Genomic DNA, 27,907 nt, shown 5'->3' with positions numbered 1-27,907 from the left:
TAAAAGAACTTCAACTTCAACTAAAAGTAATATTTATTAAAATGTGTGTCCTGTGAAGAATTATTTGTAAAAAAGCTACATTTGCTAGCTAAAATCCCTGTCGAGGGCACAGAATGAGCCGGGTCACACAGTACGCCGTAACACCGGCCCAGCATCCGGGGGACCGCAGTGCGCAGACGCAATCCCCGCTGCAGTTCACTGCGTTTCCGTAGCCAGCTTGCTACCCGCTGAGCCCTGGCCGGGGAAACAGCTCACGGAAACGATTGATCCCGATCGAATAACGCCAGAGCTGGACACATAAATGGCGGATTAACACTCACATCGGCAAGGACTCGCTGAATCAATGTTCGTGACTCGGTTGCTTTTGGAGAGTGCGCTGGCAACACCCTCCGTAACATGTGAGATGTATACAGAAAGATATTAACTGTGCGTTATTTCGGCTAACTAGCTAGCAGCTACCCCCCCCCCCCCTCTATCCAATTTATGGTAGCTCGCTTGATCTGTTTTTCAACCCGTCGCGTCTGTACCGGAGGAAAATGAAGAAGTTTAACATTAGGAAGGTGCTGGACGGCTTGACAGCGGCTTCTTCCTCCTCCTCCTCCTCCGCAACTGCTCAGCCGGGTACTCCCAGGGAAAACGATGTTATCCAGGAGACTCTCCAGTCGGAGCATTTCCAGCTTTGCAAGGTGGGTTTCGTGTTAAACAGCAGCTCAACATTAACGGGCTGCTTTCTGCACACTGACAGTCAGATGACAGCGGCGTGACCAAACGCTTGGTCGTTGTTTTCATCCATCAGCACCAGCTCAGTCGGCTGGAAACGAAATGACTGTACGCATATAGCACTTAAAACAACCCTCGGAAATGTAGTCCAGGTATTAAAGTACAAGTTTTAAATGTAGAGGGGATGATTTTAATTATTCACTGCCTGCTTGGCTGTGTCCCGTGGTTGTATCCGGGCTGTCACAGCACCAGAGATGTTTGCATTGCACTGAATCTTCGCCTCAAGACACTGTTTTTATTTGGCTGTCTGTACTAATCAGCTCCCAAGAAGGAGCATTTTGATTTAAACTGTGTGGTCAGATCTGTCTTACTATAGCTACCACATGCCTTAATCTACATACAGACTGCTGTGATAGCTGCTGCTGTCTCTGCTGATAAGATATTTAGAGATGAGGGCAAAATCTAAAGTCCTCCATCTGTGTAGAAATGCCTTTAATTCAGTTTAAGTCAAGTCTGAGTTCGACAAATCAAATTAATATATTGAAATGTGAGTTTTTGTGAGAGAATTTGGTACTGAAAAGACCATAACTTTGGTACCTACTGTCCAACTCAGCTCAGTTCAGCTGAACCTTTGTCGAGCTTCAACGATTAATCGATTAGTTGTCAACTATTAAATTAATCTGCAACTATTTTGATAATCGGTTTTAAGAAAAATCTGAATTCTGTTATTCTGGCTTACCAAAGCGACCCAGTCTTTTTGTGCACATACAAGCATTTTTGGATAATCGATTAATTCGTTTGAGGAACCGTTAAAGTCCAAAATCATCTTTGATTCCAGCTCTTAAATGTGAATGTTTTTGGTTTATGTACCTCGCTATAAAGATGTGAACTGAGTGTCTTTGGCTTGTTGGCAAGACAAGACACCTGAGGACGTCATCTTTGGGCTTTGGGAAACACTTAACAACCTTTTCCACCATTTTCTGACAGTTTATAAACCAAACAACTCATTGACAATCAAGAAAATAATACACATATTGCCTTTGCAATCGTCAGTTGCAGCCCTTAAACAGAAAATATGTGAACCTGTCCTTCAAGTCCCAGCCTCATTTGGTCGGCACAAATGATTTCCCCGTACTAATTTTTAATCAAGCGTGGTTTAATAATCCAGCTCGTTAGCTCTGGCTGGAGAGGTTTGGCTCGTGTGAAATGTGTCGAACATCTCTAAGTGCCGGCCCACCAGCCTTGGCCCCAGCTGGGAGCGAACAGGTCAGCTCCCCAGGTTACAGGGGCCATGGCATTACCTGTTACATAATGCTACTGTAAGCTGCACAGCGCTCATAGATGGCTGGGCAAGGTTTCCAACCTGAAACAATTGAGTTATAGATGCCTGATGATGATAACATTTTGGTGGCTCAGGGGGACTGCAAGATCCTGGCAGTGAAGTGCACTCCGAGGCTGAAAATGTGAGCGTCAGGACGGAGAAAATGAATTTATCGCTGATGTTTTGCAGGATTGAGCCTGGCACACATGTCAGATTCATATAAGAAAAATATTCCAGTCCCCTTTTGAGCTAATGTTTATGCTTTATCTCATTTATTTTGATAATAAGACTAATTTTCCACATTGATGGATTACATTTCTGGGAGATTATGGTAATGTTTTTTTCTCCACTGATGCCAGCTTGACTGGAGCACATGATTGATTAGCTGACTGGAGGTCTAATATAAATTCTGCTCTTTCCTGCAGACTGTGCGTCATGGCTTCCCATATCAACCATCCTCAATGGCTTTTGACCCCGTGCAGAAAATCTTGGCCATCGGGACTCAGGCTGGAGCTATGAGGCTGTATCCTTTTTATTTTCTCCACGGGAAAAATGAAAATGAAGGGAGCCACACAAGGAAAGTAAAGCTTGGATGAGTCCACTGATTGTTACTCCACACACACACACACACATGCACAAACATAACCCAACACACATGAGGCTCATGTCTAACTTCTTGACATCCTTTCTGCAAACGTCACCCTCCAGCCTTGCACTAACTCTGGGGGATTGATCCAGTAAGTGACCCGTCTTCGCCTCCTGTCATCCAACCAGCTCAGAGGTAGACGCTAGCTGGGATGTGTTTGTGTGCAGCCAGCAGCCTCCTTCTCCTGGAGCACCATGCTCATTAGTGGTATCTCTGCAGTAGCATGAACAGCTCCTCCGCCATATGCCGAGGAGCCAACCTCATCAACTGTGCTTGCCCAGCCTGTGCCAGGATGCCACTTCACATGTGCTGTAAACATCACTGGACTCACACACACACACACACACACAATCAAGCTGCTCCAGTGCCGCGTGGCCCCTCGGGCTGTTGGGAGTCAGTTTTGTATTTGTTTGTGTTCACAGATAAAATTTAGTTTTTGCAGCTAACCAGGCAACTTCTCATGAGTCACAACAATTAAACCCTGCATGTGATAGTGTGGTTGTATCCAGGTTATGCTGTTTACAACATGTCTTCGGGGCTGTACTATTAATGTGTAAACACAGGGTTTCCCTTTGTGCTGATATCCTGCACGGGAGGCCCATCTGCTTTATTTAGATTTTCATTACAAGTGGCTCTGTCCTCGTCTTTATCCACTCTCCAGATTAAGAGAGCATTGTGTTTGCACGTGCGACTCCCGGAGAACACACACCGCTTCCATGTTGTCCTAATGTGCGAGGTGGAGCTGATGGGATTACTGTCATTCAGGCAATAGGTCCATTTATCAAAAGACAGGCTGTATTGATCCACCTCATTGCCCCCGGAGTTTGGAAACGCTGCCACAGCTCAGTAGACATAAGCTCAATGAGGTGTCTACAAGCAATAAATGTCTGCTTTTACAAGATCTGTCTCTACTACAGTGTTTTAATCAGTGTGTTACTGTAGACCGTTGCCGGCTCTGGCTAACGCCACACAGGAATGGAGGCCAGCAGTGGCAGGCAGAAATGTTTTGAACCTTTTTAGAGGGAAAGTTGTGCAAAATGGATTAAATATTACACAACATTGGTGTTTGCATATCCTCTTGCAGCCTACTAGTCATGCTGAAAGTCAGAAGTTTGTTGCGATGAGCTTACACTGCAGTAAGCTGTTCAGATGGTCAGCAGACAAGCCTGCAGCTTCCTCTTCTTCAGCCGTCGACAATGCTTTAAGTTTAAGAAACTCTGCAGAGAGCCTTTTCAGTTTTTTCATTCGTCAGCTAGCTTGATAGGATAACTTCCTGTTGAGATGCGTATCAGTTGACTAAACAAGAAAACCCGCTGATGTTGAAATACTGTGGTAAACCGCAGTGGTTTACCAAATGCGGAAGTGTTGATGTTCAAGTATATGAGGTGTTAAACTCTCAGGAGCAAAGTGGAGATCCTCACAAAGCTTCAGAGAGCAACATGTTGCATATCTGTTTATATGACATCAAGTTGTAAACATCTTTTCTCCAGTGTGAAGAACAGTAATATAAATGTATAATATATGTTGCATCTGACACATGGAAAGTGAGGCTGGAGCTTACAGATGTCTTCATTACCTCTGCCAAGCAGGTTATGTTTGTTGGTTGGTTTGTCAGCAGGATTACCTAAAAACTACTGAGCAGATTTGGATGAAGCTTTGATGGAGGTCGGGTCTCAGCCCAGAATAGAATATTAACATTTGGTGTGATCCGGATAAGGGGACAGATCCAGGAATGTTTTCTCACTTTCTTTTGCAAGATAGATCGTGTTTGACACTTTTGTTAATTTCACAGGGAATAATGTGAGGATCCTAATATTCATCCACAACAGTGTTTGTTGCCTCACTGGTTGTGACAGATCTGGAGAGTTTAAATGATAGTTAAGCAGTTATTGGCGATTTAAAATTTGTTGGCCCTGGGTGAAGGTTAAGGTTAAGGGGTCATCGCAAATTTCCCCCACAATAGTGATACCGCCAGCGGCCCCGAAAAGTACGGGTGGGACTCTAATTTTGATACACAATATATATTTCAATATTTAGACAATTTAAAACAAGTAAAAGACAGCACTTCTGTCATTATCATGGTACGACAATATCCAAAATTTAAGATGCTCTGTAGTCTCGTGTCACAAAAACAATATCATATCGATATATCCTTCCGCTGTAGTGCAGAGTAGACTAGCGTGACTCGACTTCCTGTGCTGACACAATCCTTGATGCATATGTTGTGCTAATGAGATAAAGGTGTTGCAATCTAAAACAGTCTCCGTTGACAGACTTTACACTTTACCGTAGTTTGTTACCTGTGGCTTTTGATCATGCAGCGTTGAAGGAAGTACGGACAGAATGCTCCACTTGTTCACATCGGTGATAAAAATCTGGTTTTGAGTTTCATCTTTTCGTCAATTTCCTGCTGGCCTAGAAAGTGGCTTGGCTCAGCAGCACCATTAACCTACATTACATCAGACTCGTACTCCAGACACCTGTTTGTACACTGATTGGTTAACAAAGGCGGTGACAGTAGCTTGAGTTAACAGTTACGAGGCTTTAGAGCTGATCCTGCTTGATGTTAGCGACATGAATACACAACAGCGTTGCATACTAACATTCTTGCTCTTTAGACCAACGCTCTGTTCTTATTTATGCACAACCAGGGGCCATGAAACACACTTAATGACTCTTCCTCCTCCATTGTGCAGCTGTGGAGACATGATATCCATTAATATTTCTGACAAATGTTGTACAGAACTTGCGGGGCCGGGAGCTAAAACTGGACAGAAAGGTCGCGGGTGAATGTGAGTTCAGTTGCCAGCGGGCTTCGACTGGCGCCGGCTTCCAGTCTGAAAGTCTGCGTTCGCCTCCATCCTTGTGCAGAAGTGATGCCCACTGTTGAGCCTGTCCTGAAATGGTCTCCTGCAACCCCACCTTAGTTTGTTTTAGGCACTGAGGGATTGTTTGACCACAGCTTAGTTAATCCTGTTCGGATTTATAATGCTGTGTCAGCTCAAAGTGGACTCAAGATAGTGAACGTGGCTGTCTGTCTTAGAGCTTTTCTTCAGCATTATATGGCATCAAGAAGAAGCACCTTTGTGTCTGCATAGAGATTCTCTCTCTGATTAGATCTCGTGCTGCTTCCTCCTCCTTCTCTTTGTGCTGGCGTGCATGAGTCAGTGCACATGCTATCCGTCTGTAAAAGTGATTAAAGGCTGGTTGAAGCGGACAAGCTTTTCCTCCTCCTGCTTCTCATTTCTGTGCTGTCTGTGGAAATATTTTGAGGTTTTTTGTTGGATACATAACAGCCCTGGTGCCTACGTGGCAGTGCTCCACCACGGCCAGGTCTCCCCACCACACATGCATTCATTTTGGCTCCTCTTTCAGTTCACACACAGTTCAAACCGAGGCATGTACTGGCTGAATGGGTGGTTCGACTGTTTTTGAATGGACAGTTAAAGCAGGCGGGGGGGTTTCTAACCTGATCTTAATAGTCCAGTAGAGAGAGCTGAGAGAAAGCTGAATGTTTTGCCCTCATACTGGCTGATGCATGTGAATAAAGAAGGCAGGGAGTGCTCACTCATTTTATTTATAACTAAAACTAGTTTGATTTGCTTCGTGTTCTTGCCAGTGCCTGTTAACGAACGCAAACTGAAAATGTCAGCTTTGGAAATCATTTAACAAAGCAATCAAGACACAAACACAAGGTTGCTGTGTATCTACATCATGTATTTGTCCAGTTTTCTTTGACCAAACTGACTGTTAGCTTTGGCCGTGCGGGCGTGGAGTGCTACTGTCAGCATGAGAGCGGTGCTGCTGTCATCCAGCTCCAGTTCCTGATCAACGAGGTTTGTTGTCTTAACATGCTCCTTGTTTGGTTTTCTCTTCTCCTTCTCCCTTAACTCTGAGTTCGACCACTGTCCCCTGTATCCGTCTATCCATGTTCCTGTAGCAGATACGATACACACTGGTACTTATTCAGGCCATGAATCAGCTTTATTCATCAATTGATTTAACAGTTATGCTGGTGTTGTGACCCACATGCTTCTGTAATGCCCTCATAGTTATGTGCTGATGAAACAACCATATAAAACCGGCAGTACCACGCCACAAGGTGTTTTGTGGATTGTAATAACCCCACCGTTTCTGACCCTCCCTTCAGGGGGCGCTGGTGAGTGCCTTAGCTGATGACAGCATCCACCTGTGGAACCTGAGGCAAAAAATCCCCGCTATCCTGCATTCTCTCAAGTTCAGCAGGGAGAGGTAAAGTAACACGTTCTTCTTTCTGCCGCTCTGTTCAGGAAAAGTAACTCATTAGTTGTTCCCTTAGTGATTCTCCTCTGGCAAAGGCAAAGAGAAGTTAGAAGGTCAAAGTAGCTCTCTAGCTGATGATATTCCCTTTTTAGTATTTTTTTATTTGTGGCCGTGTAAGTTTTTCTACTCATCTATCCAACAACCACCACCAGTATTTTTTTGTCAAGGCCTCGTTCAGACCAAAATCTCGAGAGAAAAACTGGGAGAGTATCATCATTTGGGTCGTGAACTCTGCCTGGATAGCGTCCCGTTTGCAGCTCCCGGCTTGGGAACAGCAAGTCTCTCAGAGATGCTTTCTTCAACCGCAACAAGTAGCATAATATTTCTCCTTCCTTGCTGATGCAGTCTCCTCGCAGTGATGTTGTTGAAGGCACCAAGCAAAATAGAAAATTGGAGCATTATGGCGGACCTCTAAATGTTTATCCATGGGCCTATATGACATTATCTGTTTTACCCTGACACCGAACCTTTCATGTCAACAAGAACGAATAATATAACATAAAAAACCTCCATTGTAAGTATTACAGTATAGTAGTAGACTATATTCATAGTGTCACTTCATCCACAAGTTACTGGGGAAATGATTATGGTTGATACAGGACTAGCGTAAGTATCAAAGTATCATAGTAAATGACCCTGCAGCACTTTCAAGTAGGCTATTTATTTACTAGATAAAGTTGCTAACCTAGATCTTCGTGAATGAATGACTTGCCGTACCAATCGCTCTAAGAGACATGATTAGCGCCCTGTTATCATGGGAAATGCAGTTCCGGTTCGGTGACGGGACTCACCGGAAGTTGCACTCACAATTTGAGCCAGATGTCCTGGAATGAGGTCAATAAATTAAGTGTAAATCACTTGAGCAACAATAGTGTCGGCCAGCCAGTCTGGTTTCCAGCCTAAGTGATAAGACACCACAGTGTGATGTACGTTTGCGCTTCTCCCTAAGTTGAAGAACTACTGTTTTGCTGCAATGCCCGATTTTTTCTGAATGAGGCCTAAAATCTAATTACTGACCACTTGATGGATCAAGTTTTAGCTTTTAGCTCATTGTTTTTGTTTTCTGCCCCGCAAATTCTCCTCTCACCACTCCCATTCTCAGGAGCAGCCAGCAGCTGTCGTCAGCAAATAACATTGTTATTGTATTTGTGCAAATAAGTGCTTAACAAAAAGAAAATAATAACACATTGAAAACCTTAAATCAATAAGAAAACAATGAGCAAAAAAGACATTATAAATTTTCAGTATATAAATTATGAAAATAACAATATAAACCTACTAAATGCCAGCTGTCCGGTATCAAACAACATACAATAGTTGGTAAATAGTTCCCCCAGGTATTTTATTCATAAAGATAGGAGAGGCCGAAACAGAGTTTAACGGACAGAAATATATGACTTCAGCTGAATGCTCATGTTGTTCCTGGCATTGATCATAACAAGTTTTTCAGATGACGATTGTCAGATGTTACGTTTTAAGTTTGTCCAACAAAATCATTTGAAACAACTTTATTTGGATAATGTTTTTTTGTACAAGGCAAGAATACGTTCGTTATCCAGCTTTATTTAAAATCACAGAAACTATCAGTGGAGACGTCTCGTATGACGTGTGGACAGTCAGCCCTGTCCATTTGACATCGTAAATATGTTCTTCCTAGCAGTTGAGAAAAGACAGCAGTGTTTACTCCGTTATTCCTCCCCACTGATCTATATATAGTCTGGCTTCATTAGTGTGACACAGAGCAAGGCCTTTGTAATTAAATCTTAGTCACTCGCTACTCCTTCCAGTTGGAGCAGCCTGATTAGGGACAAGGGTGACTCTTTGATGGGACTGAGTCATGAGATAATGAAAAGCCGGGCTGTGATGGATCCTGATCTCCCTTCTTGCAGAATCACATACTGCCACCTGCCCTTCCAGAGCAAATGGCTTTACATTGGCACAGAAAGGGGAAACATCCACATCGTCAACGTGGAGTCCTTCACTCTCTCAGGCTACGTCATCATGTGGAACAAAGCCATCGAACTGTGAGTCTGTATTTCACAACTCTCTCTGTTTTTTGTTTTTTCTTCTTCTCTTACTTTCTTTCCATTTGCATATCTTCTTTGTGCACTTGTGTGAGTTGACACTCAACCAGCAAACTCGGAAATGCAAAGGAATGTGTTAGCAGATACTGTGTGTCCTGCGCGCTGAGAATACTGTAGCTCTGATCAGTGTGTGAGGGCGGCATGGAGGTGGTGATTGTGCCATGCCAGAACTTGCTGTTGAGACTTCCGGAGGTGTTTGCTGCCTGATTTAACGGAACATCTGTGATAGGATGTGCCCACTTGATAACCCCGGTGACTTATCCTGTGTCACCCACTCCCTCGTGTAAACACCCACTGTGAGGATCACAAGGAATCGTACATCATATCCTCTGCATAGGTGAGCGATGCGCCGCCTTTCCTGCAGGTTTCAGATATATCTTGGCAGGCGCCACACGCAGGTAAAATTAGATCTCGATGGGTAAAATCAGTGTCACCTAACACACTGACTAAAACGCCTCGATATAATATGTAACGTTTCCGCATTAAACTCACAATATGTAATCTCTGGAGTCTCTCAGTCAAAACATAACAAAAGATGTTGGATGAGCTGAGCCGAGCTGCTTACTGCTGGCCAGTTGCAGAGCCAGACCATCTGGAGGAATAACTACCCAGAGTCACACTGGATTCTGCTCTAACCAGAGACATTTACCAGCGGGAGGAGAGCTCAGAGATTACTTTTTAACTTTTGGGATTCAAAAGTGGATTTATCTTGTGAATTCAGCAGCAATCCAGGGAAGTGACCTCGACCTACAGGTGTTTATGTTCTGTAATGTTGACTACCGACTGGAGCTGGAGGGGAAAAAAGTACTTTACTTCATCAACGTAATATTACAGAGGGGAGAGGGGATGATGACGTGAAGGTGCAATATTGTAAGAATTTTAGTTTAAAACATTCAAAAATTAAGTAAAAGAGTGTGAAGAAATAACAATTATGACTTAATATCAATGACGGTCCCATGTGGCCTGAAAAAGTTGGCCACCCGGCACTCCAAAGCTTCTGTGCTAGCGATACCAACTCTCCCCCAGCGCTCCTAGCTCCTAACAGGGCAGAGTATATACAGCATCTATGACAGGACCAATAGCTGCACTGCTAACTGAACTGACTAGCCAATGGCAGCTACAGAAGGCAGCAGCAGTATGAATTCAACAAGTGGACAGTTCTTTCATACTGCACCTTCATTAAGTTTATTCACGTTACGTTGTAGTCTCGTTTGCAGTCTTCCTTCCTCACTCTCTGTCTGGCTCTCCCAGACAGTTGCAACCAAACCAAACGACCTTGTGTAAACTTGGAGATGATATAAGTACACATAAATGCAGACATTTAAATGCAGAAATGTTACATGTTATCCCTTTAAAATGTCTAAAAACTGATTTTGTTGAGTTGTTTAATTACATTTTCCCAAATGTTTCCAAAAATGTTGAAACCCAAACCAAATCCACAAGTTCAACTCAAGGTGACAGTGAGTTTTTTTTGGTCGCTACAATTTCTGGGAGAGAGTCAGAGGGAGGAAGGAAGTCGGCGGAGGAGACTAAAAGTAACTTGAATAATATCAAAACACCTTGAACACCTCTTCCTGAGTTCATAGATAGATTTTCATTTGCAGTTGTGATTGTTTTGCGATGAAAACAACAACTCCAATGATCCCAAGCTACTTGCTATATGTGCTTTGTTTGGTTGCGATTGAGAGAAAACGACATATTGTGCGTTTAAATGTTTTGGTTATAATAATGCCTGAATCTGTGCATGAAATAACACGGAAACTAATAGTGTGACAAATATTTGAAGGGAAAATGAAAAACTTTAGCTCATCAGAGTTACACTTTCTAGGTAATTCTTCTAGGGCGCCCACCAGCAAGCTAAAAAAATAATAATTTCAGACGGTGACTGGCAGCTAAAATTGGCAGTAGAGTATAAAGGTGTGTGGGTATGTATGTGTGCGAGGCTGCTGGTGAAATCTGATAAATTGCCGTTTCAGATCTGGGAGTTGAAAGTGTCAGAGCACCAAAGTATGCCATCAGCTCAGATAAATGTCTCCGACACAGACAGAGGAGATGGGGGGGAATGATTTTGGCTGTCTGACTGTGAAAATGATTAAAGAAAGGAGCTCTCGGCTGTAGTGTGAAATTTCCAACATAATATTCACTTCATTTCTTGGTGGACTAAGTGTCCGGCCTCTGATAGAGAAATCTTTTCATCACACTTTCTGCTTCATAGTTTGTTGTCTCTGCAAACTTGTGAATTCACAGTCTGGGTTTTTCTGCAGTGGACAGAAACAGCCTGTGGTCTTAATGATCATATTTAGTGTTGTAGTGGAAAGCCTTGAACGTAGCTTAAACTCATTATTGTTTTTGGGAAATGTTTATCTATCTATATGTTTTCAGTTTTAAACTACATTCAAACAATTCTTCTTAAGACTGTAAAACATACTGTTAATGTTTTATGATTTCATATACAGTATATTTAAGAGCGGTTGCTTGTGTTGATGGTGTACCATGTGGCGATTACCGACTGGAGTCCATACTCCAGTGCGTCCCTGCTACATATCTGACTGCATCGACTCATCAGCAGCAATGAGATCATTAGCTACTGGAGCCAGACCACATTCAGAGGCAGCAACACTTTCTTTAGGCCAGACCTTCACTTCCTCCATGCCCCTTGCTCTGTTGCCACGGTGATGCTGTCTCCACACACTATAATCTCTCATAGACCCTCATGTGACCCTGCTCTCTCTCCCTCTTCCTCTTCTATTTGTCTCTCTCATATGTCATGACTCTCTCTGGTGCACTGATGCACATTTTCATCTTATATTCTTGCTCTCTTGTTTTGGATGTCTTCCCTAATTGCTTCACTGTCTTTTTCTCTTCCTGTGAAAGCTAGACTGTGTGTTTTAGACACCACTTGGGATACATTTTATTTATCAAGTTTGCATCATGTCAGTAAGCAGAGCACAAATAATCTTACATTAACACACTCTGTCTTCTTGTTTCTCTTGAACTTGCACAGATCCACCAAGACACACCCAGGGCCTGTCGTGCACATCAGTGATAACCCCATGGATGAAGGAAAGGTAACTGATAGTTGACCACAACATGTGCTGTGGAACAAAGATACAGACACTTTCCTTTTCTCATGTAAACTGTACAGTTTTGTGAACCAGTCAGCGTACTTTCCTCTTCTCTGTGGATAACCGCTCCCGTGCAGATGGCACAATGTCAATACGGCTTGTGCAACTACAATGGAGAATGGTAGTGGAACATCTTCAGCTAATTAAAATATCAATGATAAACATCAGAATGTGGCGTGAAAATCAAAGAGAAAATGTTTCTTCCCCGACTAAAGGCTTACACAAACGTTGCACAATGTTACACAGAGAGTGTCATGGCAGAGGAGACAGAGACACTGATTGTTTTTTTGTAGCGACAGTAGCATCATTAAACCAGAAAGCACTGGATATGAATGCAGAAATGCATGCTCACCACTGAATGGACCTAGTAGCAAACTATTCTTTAACAAATGTTTATGCCCATAAACCACTCTTTGATTGAATGCAACAGGTTAATCCCACATGAAGGTTTTTGGAAGTTATTTTTCTTTTTTCTATTATATTTGTTAGATTCAGATTTCATTACAGATCACTTGACATATTGAATAAAGCTTTCACACTTCTCACTCCTGAACTTATCTGGTTGCAACAGTCTCGGCGACTTGTCTTGTCTTTTTTCTCCAAATTTCAGCCACTCTCCAGGTCTGCTGTGCAGTAGAAACATCTGACTTAATTACTTTTGTTTTTGTTTCACCACAACGTTGCACGTGGTTCACAACCGTTTACCCCAGCTTTTGTGAAGACCATCAGGGAATTTCCTTGCGCAGTCTAAGGCAGACATTTTTGTTTGGAAATGTGAGACATTCGCGTGATGTCTGTAAATTCACAACCAGAAACAAGGAAGTGAGTTTGAGAATGTACATGTCTGACTCAACCATATGCACTGCTCTGATTGGTTAAACTATGTTTATTGGTCAAATTCACAAAAAGGTGCAATGATTGGACAAAATTGCAAGGTTCTGGTATACACATAGCAAATCATTAAATTAGTTGGTACTGACTATGTTAGAAGTTATTTCAGTTTTCAGTTTAAGTAAATTTTTTTATTATAATATTATAAACATTAATTTAATTTTAGTAAGTTTGTGAGTACCATATCATTTAAATTTTATTTTTTAGTCAGTCAGTCAACTAAAATGTTTTAGTTTTTAGTTTAGTTTCAGTAAACGTTGTTTTGCTGTCAAAGTCCCTGTGAACATGACAGGCAGTGATGATAAAGTCGTGTTAACTCCAGGCTGAGTTACATGCGTCAAATGTGATTTCACAGCAGTGGACTGAGCTTTGCTTTGTTTCTCTTGTTATTGCAGCTTCTGATTGGATTTGAGTGTGGGGTAGTGGTGTTGTGGGACTTGAAGTGCAAAAAAGCTGACTACCGCTACAATTATGATGAGGTAAGGCATTATTTCCTTTCTGCTCCCTTCTTGTGAGAGTATTCGTTAGTTTGTTGACCCTTTTTTCCTCACTGTTGTTCCAGCAACATGTTCGGTCTTGCTTGATTTTGTATAATCTGGCACTTCAATCACATGTGATTCAAACCTGAAACATCTGCTCATTGGGACCCTTTTAGATTTTGTCTCATGAGCTTTCATTTCAGATGACTTTTGTTGTTGTTTACTAGACAGTGAAGCTGCTGTTGGTTCTGGTCTTGTCTGTGGGATTTGTTGACAGTAAGAAAAACATAATAGCATAATCCAGCATTATCCTGTTAAACAGGGTGCGCGCAGAGCTGCTACAAATCTTCTTAGTTATCGTTGAACAGCTGTAAAATTAGCATGTGCTTTATCCACCACGCACTAATGACGTGCTGCTGTTTGTGTTTCAGGCGATCCACTCAGTCGCCTGGCACCATGAGGGTAAACAGTTTGTTTGCAGCCACTCCGATGGCACTCTGACCACATGGAATGTAAGAGCTCCAGCCAAGGCTGCACAGATCATCACACCACATGGTAGGAACTGTTGTACACACACACTGTAGCATTGTTTATATACACACACGCACAGGCAGGCACGCTGGAGAGAAGCCAAGTATGTCTTTAAAAGCACATATTGTGGCTCAAAGTCCCTCCGATCTTAAGAGGTGTGACTCGTGTATAAAACAGATGGGTGGTGGCGGCACGTCCACGCCTGTACAGGAGCATCCACCATATGTGCAGCGTTTGTGCAAATTAAGGGTGCGTTTGTAAATCCTAGTTGATGCTCTACACTAAAATGAGAGCGTGGCTGTTCAAAGTAATAGAGTCTGCTCTTTCTGTATGAATCAATAAACGGGCCAACTGTCTGAAAATGGCTGAAAGAACAACTTTCCTATCGATGTGTACTATTAGAAAGAATGTAGCGCCTCTCGTGCAAGAGCTGGTTGTCGACCGTGAGGAGGATGACAAAGTTAAAGATGATAAGACTGGCTTTTTTAAAAATTAGCTTTTAGTTTCGAGCCTTTGAAATCAAAAGCACGATCAGTGATACTTAATCGCGTGCGTCTCAAGAAAGAAAAAGAAAAGAAAACCATGAACCACAATGCTAACTGATAGCGGAAGTAACTCATCTGAGAATATGGGTTTTTTCTTTTTCAGAGACCCTTTATTGATTTGTTTGCGGAGAGGGTTTACTCGTGAGGGAAAAAGTGAGCTGAACAGACCTGATAACACTGCCAGAGATCCTTTATTGACATGTTCAGGAAAATGGTTCACTTGGGGCATAGTTGAGAAACCAAACTCAGTAACAAACTGAATTTCTGTCTTTTGCTGTCAATTATTGATTTTTTTTGTTGTTTTGGCATCTGACATTTGAACTTTCCTTTGCTGACCTCTGTTTTTTTCCCATTTAACCTCCATTAGGAAAGCAGCCTAAGGATGGAAAAAAGCCAGAACCATGCAAGCCTATCCTGAAGGTGGAATACAAAACAACAAGGGCTGGGTATGTGTGATGGTAACACCCATCCTGTGTCTCAACGACTCTGGTTTTAAAATCCATATCCTGTACTGAAAGTGGCCTTTCCTGTTATTCTATCACAACAGCAGCATGCGTCTAACAGGCCAGTTCTGTGGACCGTGTCCTGCTGCTGATGGGAATTAGGAAAGCTATGGAAAGCTGTCTAATAATTATTTCTATGCTCTCACGGGCTTTGTTTTGTTGTGATCATTAGTTAATGATCATGACAAATGATTTGTTGTTCCATTAATCACATTTTGATGATCACTATTAACCCAATTATCTCTGTCTGAAGAGAACAAGCTTGTTACATCAAGGTCATAAAGGAAAAAGACAGAACTTTCCTATAAAAACATGACATAAAAAATTAACTGTTTCACCGAAGCTGATCTAATTATCCCTCACATTTTTTCAGGTATTAGAGGACAGGGATTAATATAGTTGTCATTATAATTAAAAAGTAGGCTCCTCCCTTCATAGATGCTCTCGAAATGGGGGCAAAGAATCTCCAGAGAATGCAGTAAAAATGTTGGTGTCCCTCTTCAGCCATTTACCACTGACTGGACCTAGTAGCTTCTCACAACAAGCTGAAATGTATTGAATAAGCAATTAAAATGCGTGTGTGTGTTTCCTGAACCCAGGGACCCATTCCATGTCCTGTCTGGAGGTCTGTCTTACGATACAGTGGGGAGGAGAGCCTGTCTGACTGTGATGCATGGGAAGAGCACTGCCGTCCTGGAGATGGACTACCCCATTGTAGACTTCCTAACGCTGTGTGAAACTCCATATCCAAATGGTGAGCTGCAACACTCGCCCTGGACAGGTTTAGTCTCAGCATTAGCTAAATGAAATGACATCCTTGTTAATTTCATGCTGTTTTTGTTTTTTATGCCAGACTTTCAGGAGCCTTATGCTGTGGTGGTCCTCCTCGAGAAGGATTTAGTTGTAATAGACCTCGGACAGATTGGGTAATTATTCTGCTTTCTAAATATAGAGCGTTGTTGGTGTGCATCAAGGAATATGGGTATTGGAGATCAAGCACGCTATAAATAGGCAGCATGCAAGAAATACTGCTAATTGTTAATGATAATGATCATTTCAGTCAGAAATGTGTGACTCAGACGTTTCAGACTCAAATAAATGAACAGGATTAATAACGGATTGGTCAGTCAGCCAGAATATTCAAAGGCATCGACTGGCAGCAAGCAAGTTGTCATTTTCATCTCCAGTTGATGGACAAGTGCGGATACTTTGAAGATGTAGTGTGTTTTCAGATCTGACCTCTTGCGCATTATCTTGACAGGTACCCAATATTTGAGAATCCATATCCTCTGACTATCCATGAGTCACCAGTGACCTGCTGCGAGTACTTTGCCGACTGCCCTGCTGAACTCATCCCTGCACTTTACTCTGTCGGCAGCCGGCAAAAGAGACAAGGTTACAGCAAGAAGGTAATCGACTCATCTGTGTACATGTACTTTTTATGCTATTAAACTGGTAACACAACAGTAAGATGCCTGCAAAACAAAAAAAAAAACAGTTTCATATAAATACATTTCTATGCGTTTTGTCCTTTTCTCAGGAGTGGCCCATTAGTGGAGGAAACTGGGGTCAAGGCACTCAGAGTTATCCAGAGATCATAATCACTGGGTTTGTGACTAATTATTAATGAATAAATGAATCGATCAGTTTATTTTGATTCACGACTATTATTCAAATACATGGTATTGTCACATACGAATGATCTCATATTCTATTTTTTTCTTTATAGACATGCTGATGGGTCGATCAAGTTTTGGGATGCTTCTGCATGTGAGTATTTTTATTTGTTTCATTCAGTTTATATGTAGGGAGGTATGTACAATATTTTTGGACACTGGACGTTGGCCTTCAAAAGTCATATTGCAGGGAACAGTTATGTACGCGTTATTTTCCTCATTAGGTTAATTTTTAGGCGATATCGCAATGCACAATACATATCTCTATTTTGAAATATCCTCAAAAGCACTTCATAAACTGGGAGTTAAAATCAAATATTACAATATTTTCAGTGTTATGCCCAGGCCTATATTAATGGTAACATTAAGTGGCACATTCACAAACATTTGCTTATTATTTACATGGCCATAGTAAGTTTTTAGGTAGCAGGCTATGGTGCTGAAGCATGTGTATACACAACAGTATCATCTGCATAAAAACATCTCCACTCTCTGACACTGTTGTACAACCGTTGTACACTTAATGCTGCCTGGAACTACAGTATATTATTGACCTAAGCACACAACCTCATGCTGCTCTGATCTGATCACAGTCACAGAAACATTAACTGAAGGCAGTTTATCTTTCTAATTTCGTTTTGTTCACTCTCCTCAAAGTTATGCTTCAAGTGCTGTACAAGCTGAAGACTGCCAAGGTGTTTGAGAGGGCTCGCGGTAAGGAGGAGAAGCCGAGTGCAGATATAGTAGAGGAGGACCCGTTTGCCATTCAGACCTTGTCCTGGTGCCCTGAGAGCAGGATGCTCTGTGTGGCCGGGGTGTCCGCTCACGTTATCGCCTACAGGTTCAGCAAACAGGAAATCACTACTGAAGAAGTGCAGGTGGGTAAACGATCATCATCCATCACAGTGGGTGTTTAGAAACACACAGAATTACAGTTGCTATTATTCAAATTTAGCCTTGAAAACTATCTTACAGCAGACAGACCCCTAACTCTAACCCATTTTATTTAATTTTTTTGAATAGTTGTAAAGTTCAGGGATTAAACAGTTCTGGCATGATTTTATCCAAAGCCAGAAGAGACACTATTTTGAGAGGTGATTGTCGACGTGCCAAAAAACTGCAACTCATCTCTTGTTTATAGCTTTTGGAGGTGCGAATGCAGGGCGAGTTGGGCGATGGGGACTCCCCTGACCCGGGAGGGGATCAGACCCCCACCCAGCTCACCCCGGGAGCTTCCTCCAGCCCTCAGGAGAGCGAGCCTCTCGCCCAACCCTCCACAGGCAGCAACTCCTCTGACGGACCGCGGGACAATATACCATGCCTGCAGTAAGGACAATTTCTTTTTCGCTAGAATTGGGATCAGTTATTTAGGTCATTGTGAAGCAGGTTGTCACCGAACAGATAAAAACTGAAGGCAAAAAGATCATTAAACTAAGTAATGTAGTCATCTATTCTCTCCTCTCAGTCAGCTGCTCAATCCTTCATCAGCACACCAGGGGAAAATAATCCTCCTTATAAAAAATATTAAAAATGATGAGAGTGTTTTGACAGTAAAATTGTGGAAAGGGGAATAACAATAATAAAAAGTGATGATATTGTCAGTGGGGCTGATAACTCATTCCAGCATGTCTCATCCTGCTGTGTGTTTAATGCAGGGTGCGGAGCTCCCCGCTGAAGCAGTCTCCGGGCTACCAGGTGGAACTGGTGATCCAGCTGGTGTGGGTGAGCGGGGAGCCACCTCAGCCAATCACCAGCCTGGCTATCAACTCCTCCTACGGCCTGTAAGTCTCTACACCACATGTTCACTTGATCACATCACTTTATGCCCACGCTTGTCTTGATAGTGGTGGTTATCCCCGTCCAGCAGCTGTTTTTGTGCTAAATTTGTGTTGCCTCAAGGTTCTTAAATTGCTTCCTGTCTACAACCATTTATATCCTGCAACTGTAAATAAAGCCTGCCTGTAACATAGCTCTGAAAACTGACCTCCCAGTGGCCACAGGAGATATTGTCTGCATGATCCTGTTTAATTGAATCTAAGGTGAAAACCATAATCGAGAGCATTAATTCTTTTGAGAGTGGAAAGATAAGGCTTCTGCCTGTCACGTCATCATGTTGTACGCTTGTGAGGTTGTCGTTATGTTACATGTACTGGTGCCATGGAGTGACGCCAGAGGAGAAGAGAAGCTGGTTGATTTTTCTGACACAGTTTAATAATTTTACCGATCATTACGGTAGTCAGTGGCAAGTGGTAGTCAAGTTGCATTGTGGGTCATGTAGGCATCAGATCAAAATGGATACAGAAGAACCAGAGATATCACCTTTTTTGTTTCCATGCATTCTTGTTGCATTTCAAAACCTGGTGCCTACATTACCCACAATGCAACTTAGCCACTGAGTGACATCACTGGAGCCAATTTATCAGATTACATGCAGCTTCCTCTGGAGCCACAAAAGGCTTTATACAAATTTTTTCACCTATGCTCCAGTAATCTCCAAGACCTGTTTCTTGTGTTTATTAAGTAAAAATCGATTAAAAAATGTGATTTTTTAAAAAAATGATTTATGGCACAGTTTAATACTGTTATAGTATATTGACATCCTTAACCTTTTAGCGTAGGCTGTACAGATTTTAAGAATATGCAGCATTTGAAAATAGTCGAAAATACCAATGTAAGCACTGGCGCGGACCTTCTCCATTGCAGAGTTCAAAGGGTTAAAAGTAAAAATAGCATCCAAATCCTGACTCCACTGTGTTCCTCTTCCCTCCTGTGTTTCAGTGTGGTGTTTGGAAACAGTAACGGTCTGGCTGTGGTGGACTACCTCCAGAAAACTCTGCTCCTCAACATGGGCACATCGGAGCTTTACAGCCCATCTGACCCCTACCAGAGGCAGCCTCGCTCCCCACGCAAACAAAGACAGCCCTCTGGAGGTGAGCTGCACTCCAACATTTTACTGTTGGTCACTCTCTGTAGCTCAGTACCAGCCCTGACTCACATTATTAACCTTGAAATAAATGATTTGTACATTCCTTACAATTAGCAGTTAGCTGACTCTGGTTCTGGCTGTGGAGCGGTGGGTTAGGGAGGCAGGGCTGACAGTTGGCAGCAGCCTTGACTTCACACCATGAGCACCGCCCCCTGCAGTAGCTCCTGTCCCTCAACAGGGGGCATCACTGACAGATTCTCCATCTGTTCAGTTGGACAGACCAGAGACAGTGGAGCATGCATGTTCATGATCTGTGCAGTCAGAGCTACTTATGTGATAAAACAACACATAATTCACATTTATTTGCTTGCTGTTTCTGACAAGTCTTTTGTTTTTGTCTCTGTCTTATCATCCTGTCGTTCACTGTTTCTGTTTGTTCTTTTCAGTCTCAGTGGTCTGATGTTAGATTCAAGACTCTTAACTGAATCCTCTGCCATTAAAAGCAATTTTTATTTCTGATAGATATATTTTTGTCTATTTATATAGTAAAAATATATCTTAAAATCTATAGGGGAGACACTGCCGCTAAATAAGGTTACTTTTCACTGCTCAGAAAAACAACGTGTTATGGAAGCATTATGTGGACCAGTGCATGAAATAAAATTATGTCTTCACCTGTAGTGTTTCCCCTAACAATAATAAGAAATCCAGCAACAAGCCTCTGAGACTCTTCTTCTTATTCTTTTGCACTTCTGATGTCCATTAATTTTTCTGTTTCACTGTTTTTCCACTGTCGATCTCTCTCTGTGATTAAGACATTCCACCTAAGATGTCTTGCATGTCCAGACTTTCTAACTTGTATATTGAGTCTATGAAAAAACTTCGCCCATCTCATGTCAGTAAGTTATGTTGTGTCACGATTTCTTCCTCCCCCCACAGTATAATTTCTTTCCTCCAAGCCTTCCCCTTTTCTCGATCCCTGATTTTGATGTAGCGCCCCCAAAGCCCGAAGCTCACTGTCGGCTTTTTAAAAAAACATCAGCAGTGAACTGGGGGGGGAGACTTTGGCGCACTTGATCAAAATCAGGTAGTTTATCTAAAACCTTTATTTAAACCCTGCCTCCTATTTTACTAGATTAAATCTGCTGACAGCTTGAGTCAACAGATTTGTTCTAGACCTGTGAATTGAACTCAAGTGTGGCTTATTTACTACACTGCATAGGTAGTTGTCCCTGCCTGTTTATAGGTGACCCTCAATTATTTCCACGTAGGAGTTGGCATAGCTTTAGTAAAACTTGCTAAGAGTAGTCCAAGTTTAGGACTAATTCTGCCATGTTTAATTACAACCTCTGTGGCTCCCACAGCTCTCTGTGATTCCAATGATGGGTCCAACACCTCAGAGGATCGCTGCAAATCTCCCACTTCAGGTAAGCCTCCCTAAAGTTTGAGTGCCTCACACAAAGAAAAGATACTTTAAATTTTAAATAACATCTTGTTCAAATGCTGCCATCTGTCACGTAGGATCTACCTCACCTTGCAATTCAGATGATGAAAGAAAACAGAGGTTCATAGAGAAGGGTACTGTATAGTCAAGAGCTGCATGTCCCCTCACATTTAAGCATTTTAAAATGGCTGCAGTTGTCTGATTTTTCTTTTTGAACCTCATTTCCAGTGAAGTCTAAAAGCAGACGCTTTTCCAAGACGGTTGCCAATGACTTTGGTAGTGTATCATCCAGACGTTATTCTCTCTGATTACACTCGCTCTCTCTCTCTGTGAATGACAGCGTTCTAACCACACTGTGCCTTAATCCACCGTCAATCTGTGCATCTTGTGCCAATGAAAGAAAGACGTGAGCTCGAGAAATGGATTCTTTACTAATCATATGGTTCTGGGGGGGTTTGATTTGTGAAATTAATCAGGATTCTTTACCAAATGCATGACAGGAGATCTTTTTCGAATTTCAGGCCTCAGATTTTCTATGCATATTTTTGTCAGAAAGCCTCGGGCTGCTGCTAAAATATTATGCTAAAATTGGCAAATGTTGCTTTTCCTACTAATTCAAAAGCATAGAAAATCTGCGTTATGCCTTATTCTTTACAGTACTAATGTCTAACCGTGTCACTTAAATGTCTAAGTGTATTATTTCCCTCCGACTGTAGACACTTGCTGTCTGTGTTTCTGATTCCAGGGATTCAGTGTTAACTGTTTAGCTACCCACTGATTTTTTCCTCCTCCCACTCTCTTGGCATAACTATGTTCACTGAATTGCAATTACCTTTTTTTCTTGTCTGCCTCTTGCTTTGTTTGACATTACAGGCCCTCTGGTTGTCTGTGATGCCTCTCAGCCTCATTTGTATTCTCAGGGTTCCTCTAAGGGTGGTTATAGACTGCAACAGGCAACTTTTGAGGTTTTATATTTTGGATTGGCAACAAGCCTGCTAGCAAGCAAGCAGCGTTAAAAGCAACAGCTAAAAATCAAGTGAAATATTGTTGGAATCAGAATATTCCTCTTATAAAGGTAAGTCTTGTGAGCATAATGTATAAAATGCATGTATATCCTCCACAGTTGTCCTTCAGTGTGTATCACCACCCTTAAGAATGACTCAATCAGTTCACAGTTCAAACAATGTCACAGCTTACTTAAATGATGATTATGGAATTTTTGATTGCAATTTATTTAAAGTATCTTTTTTCACTTTTAGCCATCGATAAAATAAAATAGTAGTATTTGTTTCTGTTGCAGCCAAGATGTCACGGAAAATTAGCTCGTCTAGTGAAAAGCCAGACATGGGTAAGCCAAAAACTGCTGAATTTTAGCTTCCAAGAATCTTTACATTTTTTTCTACAGGTTTTCCTTTTGGCAGCTGCTTTGTTTTCAGTTCACAGCTGAAAATTATATCTGTGAGAGGGCTCAGCCCAGTCGCCAGAATAAAATGTTGGCACTGTACATTTCTGCAAACCATGGATACGTTACGTTTCATAGATACTTTACATGTATATGAGCTTTTTTCTTGGCAGGAGACAGAGGGAATGATGGTTTTTAATTTCACTTGGCAAGACGGCTGCAGGGCAAAAAAAACGGGTCATTTTACTAACTGTTGGGACATTTTGCAGCTGTCTTTGTGGCAAGAAACTGAGTGTTTTCAGCGAGATCTTAAGCATATCATTGTCACAACAGGAAATCGAAACATTAAGACACTTAAAGTTTCACCACATCCGAGGTTTGCAGCAGTGTACAATGACAACACTTATTCTGGCGATTGGTTTGAAGAACTGCTTATTGTCCAAGCATGTTGTGTGTAAATATGAGACTCCTGTTATCTTGGGATGTTTTAATGTACGCTGAGTCGAACTTTGTTTGCACTGTGAGCAGAGGACAGGTCCCAACGATGGCGCTCTCTCACATGTAAGAAGCAAAATTGTTGCGTGATGGAAGGCAAGCGGGCAGCCAGGATGAGCCTGAAGGGGGGCGTCTGTAGAACTAAGTCAGCCCCCAACTCCTGTGAGTGGACCGGCCGCGGTCTGACATGGTCTGAAGTGGGATAACTGGTACTAACCCCCACCACTGCTGGGGCTTTTATTCTGAATGGGTTGACATGTGACACTAATCTTCTCACAGTGATGGTTTCATTCTGTCTGAGGATGCTCCACTGTTTTGAATGCACTCGGGTGTTAAAAAAAATCCTGCTTTTCTTGTTTGCAGTTTTTCCTTGTGAAGGACACACATGACGGGCTGTTTGCTTTAGCCTCCCTCTCTGTGACGCAGATCTTTTTTCGTGTTTCTGTCGGGATCCCTCGTTAGCTTTTTAAACGGGGTAAAAGCTTGTGTTTCAGCTGCCGTCAGCGCAGTAATGAGGCATGAATAATTCTTGCTCCTTAAATACCAGCTCTTCCTTTGGAGTCCCTGTAGTACTACAAGCATTTCTTAAGCATTTTTTTTTTCACATTGAGAATGTTGTTGTTAAATTTAGCTGCAGAAAGGTTACATTCTGCAAACAGTTTAAAGAAAAGAAACTGTGCAAGAGCTTCTCAATGTCAAAAAGCTTTGTGGTGCAACTTACAGCAGCAGGACATTGCTCTAACATGTTACCTGAGCTTTGAGCTGGTGGATTTTATGCCGGTAACAGCTGTTATTCTGCTTAAACTTTCTTTTCGCATAAACTATTTCCTCATTCTCTTATTTTGTGCTCCTGTCCTGCTGTCCAGATGCCAAGGATAACTCATTCACCCGCTCACGTAGTTCAAGTGTAACCAGCATAGACAGAGAATCTCGAGAGGCCATCTCCTCCTTTCACTTCTGTGAGAGTTACCCCAGGAAGAATGACAGCGTGATCAGCCCCTGTCTGCTGGTGGGGACCACACAGGGCACTGTGATGATGGTGGCTCTCAGCCTGCCGCCCGGTGGGGACCAGAGGCTGCAGCAACCGGTTGGCATCTCCTCCTGCGGTAAGACACTGAACTGAACTTGGTTAAGAAACAACAGTACTGGACTTATCTCCTACACCTGTCTACAGCACAGTCACCACTCCAAGCCTCTTAAAAAATCGCTCATTTCTAACAAACTGGAGAATACTAGCTATTTGCAGCAGGGATTCAGACATCAGAATGACTCTTTCTGGCCTGAAATGTCTTAATGTTTTCTTGCACTGTGAAGAATCATTAAAATTAAGGAAGGAAGTGTTGGTGGGGCGAGACAGAGGGAAACGGTGTTCACGTGAACAAGAATTTTTGTTTCCTGATAGATCAGTTTTCAGTCCCTGAAATGTCTGCAGCGTTGGAAGTTGTTATCGAGTCGCTCATTGTATATTCATGTTACTTTTATAAGGAGAATTTAAAAGCTCACATGGAGCCCATATTACCTTAACCCTGTAAAGTGAGATTTCCATGTCTATTTTTGATAAAAAAGCAGGTATAGGTGCTATGTCGTAGTTTGAAGGCTGCCTCTAATCCAAATGAGAAACAATCCCTCTGTGATCCTCACTCTTCAGGCACTCTGGTCAGTCTCAAAGGAGGCATTTTGACTATGGCCCTGTTGGACGCTACTGGAACTCTGCTGCCCCCTTCCTACGAGCCATGGTATGACCCAAACGCCTCAGATGAGGAGAAGGAGAAGACGAGGAGGCGTAGGCCGGCCTCCCCTCCCTCATCACAAGAGGGTCCAGATTCCCAGTTTGCAGTGCTGTGCTCAGAGAAACAGGCCAAGGTGGTGGCCATGCCCTCCCACACCCGCATCTACAAACACAACATCACAGAGACCTCCTTCGTGCTGAGGGCGGATGTCGTGGTGATGGCCGGAGCTAACTGCATCGCCTGTTTCTGTGCTAATGGGCACATCATGACTCTGAGGTATCATCTATAGTAGCTTCTACTTTCAAAATATCTTATGAAATCACCACAACTTCATTTGTGTTGAACAGTTCTTGGTGTGAAATGATGTCTGTTCTTTGTATGATCCCAGTTTACCCAGCCTAAGGCCTCTGTTGGATGTGAACTACCTGCCGCTGACAGACATGCGCATAGCCAGAACGTTCTGCTTCTCTAACCTGGGTCAGGCCCTGTATCTCACCTCCGCCACCGAGATCCAGAGGATCACCTACAGCCAGGAGACCTGCGATAACCTGCAGGTCAGTGAATGAGTTGTGGAGAAATTTTTATTCATGTTTAATTTTCAGATCCAATATTTCAATGTGTGGAGAAACAGACTTTCCATGTAGGCTGTGAGGAAACAAGCTTCACTAGAGTGTGTGGGTGCAGAGAAGTTTTTGTACTTCCTGCGCTGTGGACTGTGTGGAATGTCATTTTTAATATTATGCATCGTGCTTGTAAATGAATCTTTTGGGCTCCTTAACAACAACAACACAACACAACACAACACAACACACAAAGCATCTTTTGTGGGCAAGAAGAAATCCTCAAACGTTTTTTTTAATTCAGATATAACATCGACACATAAGAAGGCATGCATATACACATACATGTATATATTATAATAATAATAATTATAATTATTATAATTATAATTATACATTTGTGATCTTTTATATAATTTAGTGTCTATTATTGGCACTGGCGAGGGAATTTATTTTGCAAAACGTGATACAACCCTGATTCCAAAAACATTTAGACTCTGTTAAATAAAAACAGAATGCAACTAGAGAAAGAAATCACGATATATGATTTTACAGTCATAGTCATAGTCATTATGACTATTAAAGGATTGAAAACAGAACATTTTATTTGGTTGAGAAAAAACTCGAGACATGAAACTAGATATAAACTGAAAATATAACATTTTCTAACAACACTAATACAGTAATGTTCAGTACTATAGATAAGCAAGTGTATAAGGTACGATGACCAACATTTTTTTTATAACATGGCATATCTTAAAACGTATAAATACTACCCTATGGGGTTATTGGTCCATCCTTATTGTAAATTGATACAAAAGTGCTGATGTTTCTGTCTTCCTCAGGAGATGCTCAGTGAGTTATTCACCCCTGTGGAAACACCAGAGGCTCCTAACAGAGGTTTCTTCAAAGGCCTTTTCGGTGGAGGAGCTCAATCTCTGGACAGGGAGGATCTCTGTGAGTACTGAATGGCCGAGTATCAGATTATGATTTTTGTTACGGGAGATTTTTTCAGTTGCAGGACAATATCCTAAAACGCCAAAGGTGCAAAGAGACAGTCGGAATTTGTGAACACATCAAACTGATCACTCTCTTTTCCTGTCTTTGGTAGTTGGTGAAACAACTGCAGGTAAGGCCTCTCGTAGCCTGGCCCAGCACATCCCCGGCCCAGGGGGCATGGAGGGCATGAAGGGTGCGGCATCCGGGGTTGTGGGAGACCTGGCCCGCGCCCGGATAGCTCTGGACGAGAGAGGGCAGAAACTGGGCGAACTGGAGGAAAGAACGGCAGCCATGATGTCCAGCGCAGAGTCCTTTTCCAAACATGCTCATGATGTATGCACCGGACTTTACTTTGAGTAACTAAAACATTGTTTCTTAGGTTAACTCCTTGCGTCTGACTTTCATTTTCCCTCTTTCTTCCCTTCAGATGATGCTGAAGTACAAAGATAAGAAGTGGTACCAGCTCTGATGGCAGCATGTGGAGCATCGGACTCTGTAATCACGCAAACACCAGTGTCTCCGAGGAGCCGCGGGTCCCTCTTCTTCTCTTCTCTATTTCTCTCCACGGGGGGTTCTGCTCGACAGACTCATGCTTTTACTCTCAGCACAATATCATACACTCTGCATTACCTCAGTCACCGGAGGACTGCCGCGGAGTAGACACACTGGCCGACCCGACGTAATGAGAATGGAAAGAAATGGAAGAAGAGGAGCCCTCTGGAATCTCTCTTTCCATTTCAGTCGAGAGCGACGGTGTTCACGACGAGTCCGCAGAACAGGAGAGAGGGGACCTTTCATATCCATCAGTCATGCACTCATATATATCTCATATATATATATCTACACACCCTGCTGTTTTGTTCTGGAAGAGGAAAAGACAATTCTGCAAAACATGTACTTGTGGAGGCCTGATTGCATATTTTTTTCCTTTTCTCTGCCCTTTATGGTGTCTGCCAAACACAGTGGACTTAAACGAGGAGAAAAGTCTGATGACCCCCCCCCTTGTCCTTCAAATCTAATCAAGTAAATGAAGATGTAAGTTTCTACATGAATGATTGAATCAGTGAAGGACTTGTGTATGTTTGTTTTTCTGGTCTAAATTATTTTTAGAGTGTGATCTCTAAGCTTTCGTCAGTCTGTTTAGTCTCTATGTTTTTTTTGTCCAGAAAGGGCCTTTCAAGCACTTAGAACCGTAGAGAATAGACGGGGAGATGATGAATCTATTGCCTCTCACTGAATAAGGGCTGGTAGTACACTAGTTCATCACCGACCATTCCTTTTACAGCGTTTTTCCAACCAGGTTGTTTTAGGTGAGAACGGCAAATGCTTTCTGAGTCACTTTTAAATTAGATTATTTATTGGGAGAGTATAAAGAGATAGAACGTAAAAGAAGTTTATATGTTGGGCATTTAATTAAATTTTTTTTTTCCTTTTGCGCTAAAAAGTGCTGAAAATGTTTACCCCCCTGCTGAAGAGTTTACAGAAAAATGAAGAGTTGATACACTGGAAAAAAAAACCCGGAAGGTCT

At 42.2% G+C, this 27,907-nt stretch overlaps 1 protein-coding gene across 3 annotated transcripts; it reads left to right on the top strand.

Moving 5' to 3' along the window:
• The first annotated feature begins 219 nt into the window (after nt 1–219).
• stxbp5b (syntaxin binding protein 5b (tomosyn)) lies at nt 220–27,898 on the top strand. Of its 3 annotated transcripts, XM_084381725.1 has the most exons (29): nt 220–686; nt 2,467–2,564; nt 6,442–6,523; nt 6,838–6,938; nt 8,879–9,013; nt 12,078–12,141; nt 13,485–13,568; nt 14,000–14,123; nt 15,012–15,090; nt 15,747–15,901; nt 16,001–16,073; nt 16,409–16,556; nt 16,688–16,755; nt 16,877–16,917; nt 17,481–17,701; nt 17,965–18,149; nt 18,479–18,604; nt 19,602–19,753; nt 21,114–21,176; nt 21,271–21,327; nt 21,422–21,469; nt 22,494–22,541; nt 23,124–23,252; nt 23,957–24,196; nt 24,739–25,096; nt 25,209–25,374; nt 26,226–26,337; nt 26,492–26,712; nt 26,807–27,898. In XM_084381725.1, exons 1-29 carry the CDS (start codon nt 537–539, stop codon nt 26,846–26,848), a joined length of 3,570 nt encoding a protein of 1,189 aa, XP_084237851.1. In that variant the 5' UTR covers nt 220–536; the 3' UTR covers nt 26,849–27,898. The 3 variants fall into 3 exon arrangements, with proteins under 3 accessions (XP_084237851.1, XP_084237852.1, XP_084237853.1); XM_084381726.1 differs by lacking the exon at nt 23,124–23,252; XM_084381727.1 differs by lacking the exons at nt 21,271–21,327; nt 21,422–21,469; nt 22,494–22,541; nt 23,124–23,252.
• The last annotated feature ends 9 nt before the right edge of the window (nt 27,899–27,907 follow it).

The sequence above is a fragment of the Pagrus pagrus genome, assembly GCF_965226575.1.
Source record: "Pagrus pagrus genome assembly, chromosome: 18".
Classification (NCBI taxonomy): Eukaryota; Metazoa; Chordata; class Actinopteri; order Spariformes; family Sparidae; genus Pagrus; species Pagrus pagrus.
The sequence above is the reverse complement of the archived record's forward strand: the minus strand, read 5'-3'. Positions and strand labels throughout refer to the sequence as shown.

Bases quoted from the DNA above. Each gene is read 5' to 3' on its own strand.
- stxbp5b (XM_084381725.1), top strand. From the start codon at position 537: ATGAAGAAGTTTAACATTAGGAAGGTGCTGGACGGCTTGACAGCGGCT. The intron at 687-2,466 runs GTGGGTTTCGTG...TCTTTCCTGCAG, and splicing joins AGCATTTCCAGCTTTGCAAG to ACTGTGCGTCATGGCTTCCC. The intron at 16,074-16,408 runs GTAATTATTCTG...TTATCTTGACAG, and splicing joins ATAGACCTCGGACAGATTGG to GTACCCAATATTTGAGAATC.